Source organism: Morone saxatilis, unplaced genomic scaffold, assembly GCF_004916995.1.
Source record: "Morone saxatilis isolate NCDOM2014 unplaced genomic scaffold, NCSU_SB_2.0 Contig14, whole genome shotgun sequence".
Classification (NCBI taxonomy): domain Eukaryota; kingdom Metazoa; phylum Chordata; class Actinopteri; family Moronidae; genus Morone; species Morone saxatilis.
In genome coordinates this window covers 18257101-18258102 of record NW_023339696.1, presented here as the reverse complement: position 1 = coordinate 18258102, position 1002 = coordinate 18257101, and the positions used below count along the sequence as shown (strand labels likewise).

Below are 1002 nucleotides of genomic sequence, written 5' to 3'. Positions count from 1 at the left end.
CACTGTATATATATATATATACAGGAAAGGGCATGTAAATGTAAAAAAGGGAAACACCAATGTGTTACTTTTAAAGACACACAATCTCTGTGCTCTCAGAGGGAAAACATTTTAATAAAGTGAGGAGCCTTCTGTATGTAACCCAGTTCCTAACACTTCCACACACATTCCTTCATGCAATCTGATTGGGTGTTGACCTACCAGGCCAGTGATGTGATTGGCTGAAGGCCAGTCAGACAGGTCGTAACAGAGGTTGGTATGTTCCAGGTTCTCAGCCCAGGTTGGAGGGGGAGTACTGCTCCCAGAAGGGCTTGTACCTGCCTTGCAGGTGGAGGAGGTTTACACTTAAAACATTCCTTTAAAGCTTTAGTGTCAAGCAGCTGAGACATAATATGTGGTATTTGTTTCAGCTTGTTCTGTCACTTTCTTTAACAGGAGCCTTGGATGTACGGTGGTGGAGATGCTGACAGAAAAGCCTCCATGGGCTGAATATGAGGCCATGGCGGCAATATTCAAGATCGCCACCCAGCCCACCAACCCACTGCTGCCCTCGCACACCTCCGACCAGGCTCGGGACTTCATGAGCTGCATTTTTGTGGAGGCCAAACACAGGCCCAGTGCTGAGGAGCTGCTCAGACATCCCTTCTCCCAGATTCTGTGCTGAAACCTGCCTGGTTTCTGAACTATACGCACAGAGTGGCACAGTAGCCTCAGCAGTATCTGTAGCTTTCTCGAAACCCCTCCACGGCAGAGATCTGGACAAGGAACTGGTCTAGAATTTAGTGTTAAACCCTCTGCCACCATTCCGATGCTTCAAGAAGATTTAGGCTCCTCTCACAAATCCAAATAACAGACAGTTGGACAACAGGAGTCATCAATGCCTTGAAAACCAATGCCAGTACGTGCTCTTGTATGAGTTGCCACCAGGGGGAAACAAAACACAGATTAAATATCTGGTGGGCTGCTGATCCTTCTTAGATACACACACACACGCACGCACAC

General features: G+C 47.5%; 1 protein-coding gene across 1 annotated transcript in view; it reads left to right on the top strand.

Moving 5' to 3' along the window:
• Window positions 1-996, top strand: part of map3k3 (mitogen-activated protein kinase kinase kinase 3) — a 17045-nt gene extending 16049 nt beyond the window's left edge. Inside the window, exon 17 of the mRNA XM_035654751.1 lies at window positions 436-996. Coding sequence (XP_035510644.1) covers window positions 436-664 — 229 coding nt within the window. The 3' untranslated portion in view covers window positions 665-996. The remainder of the gene's footprint in view (window positions 1-435) is intronic.
• The last annotated feature ends 6 nt before the right edge of the window (window positions 997-1002 follow it).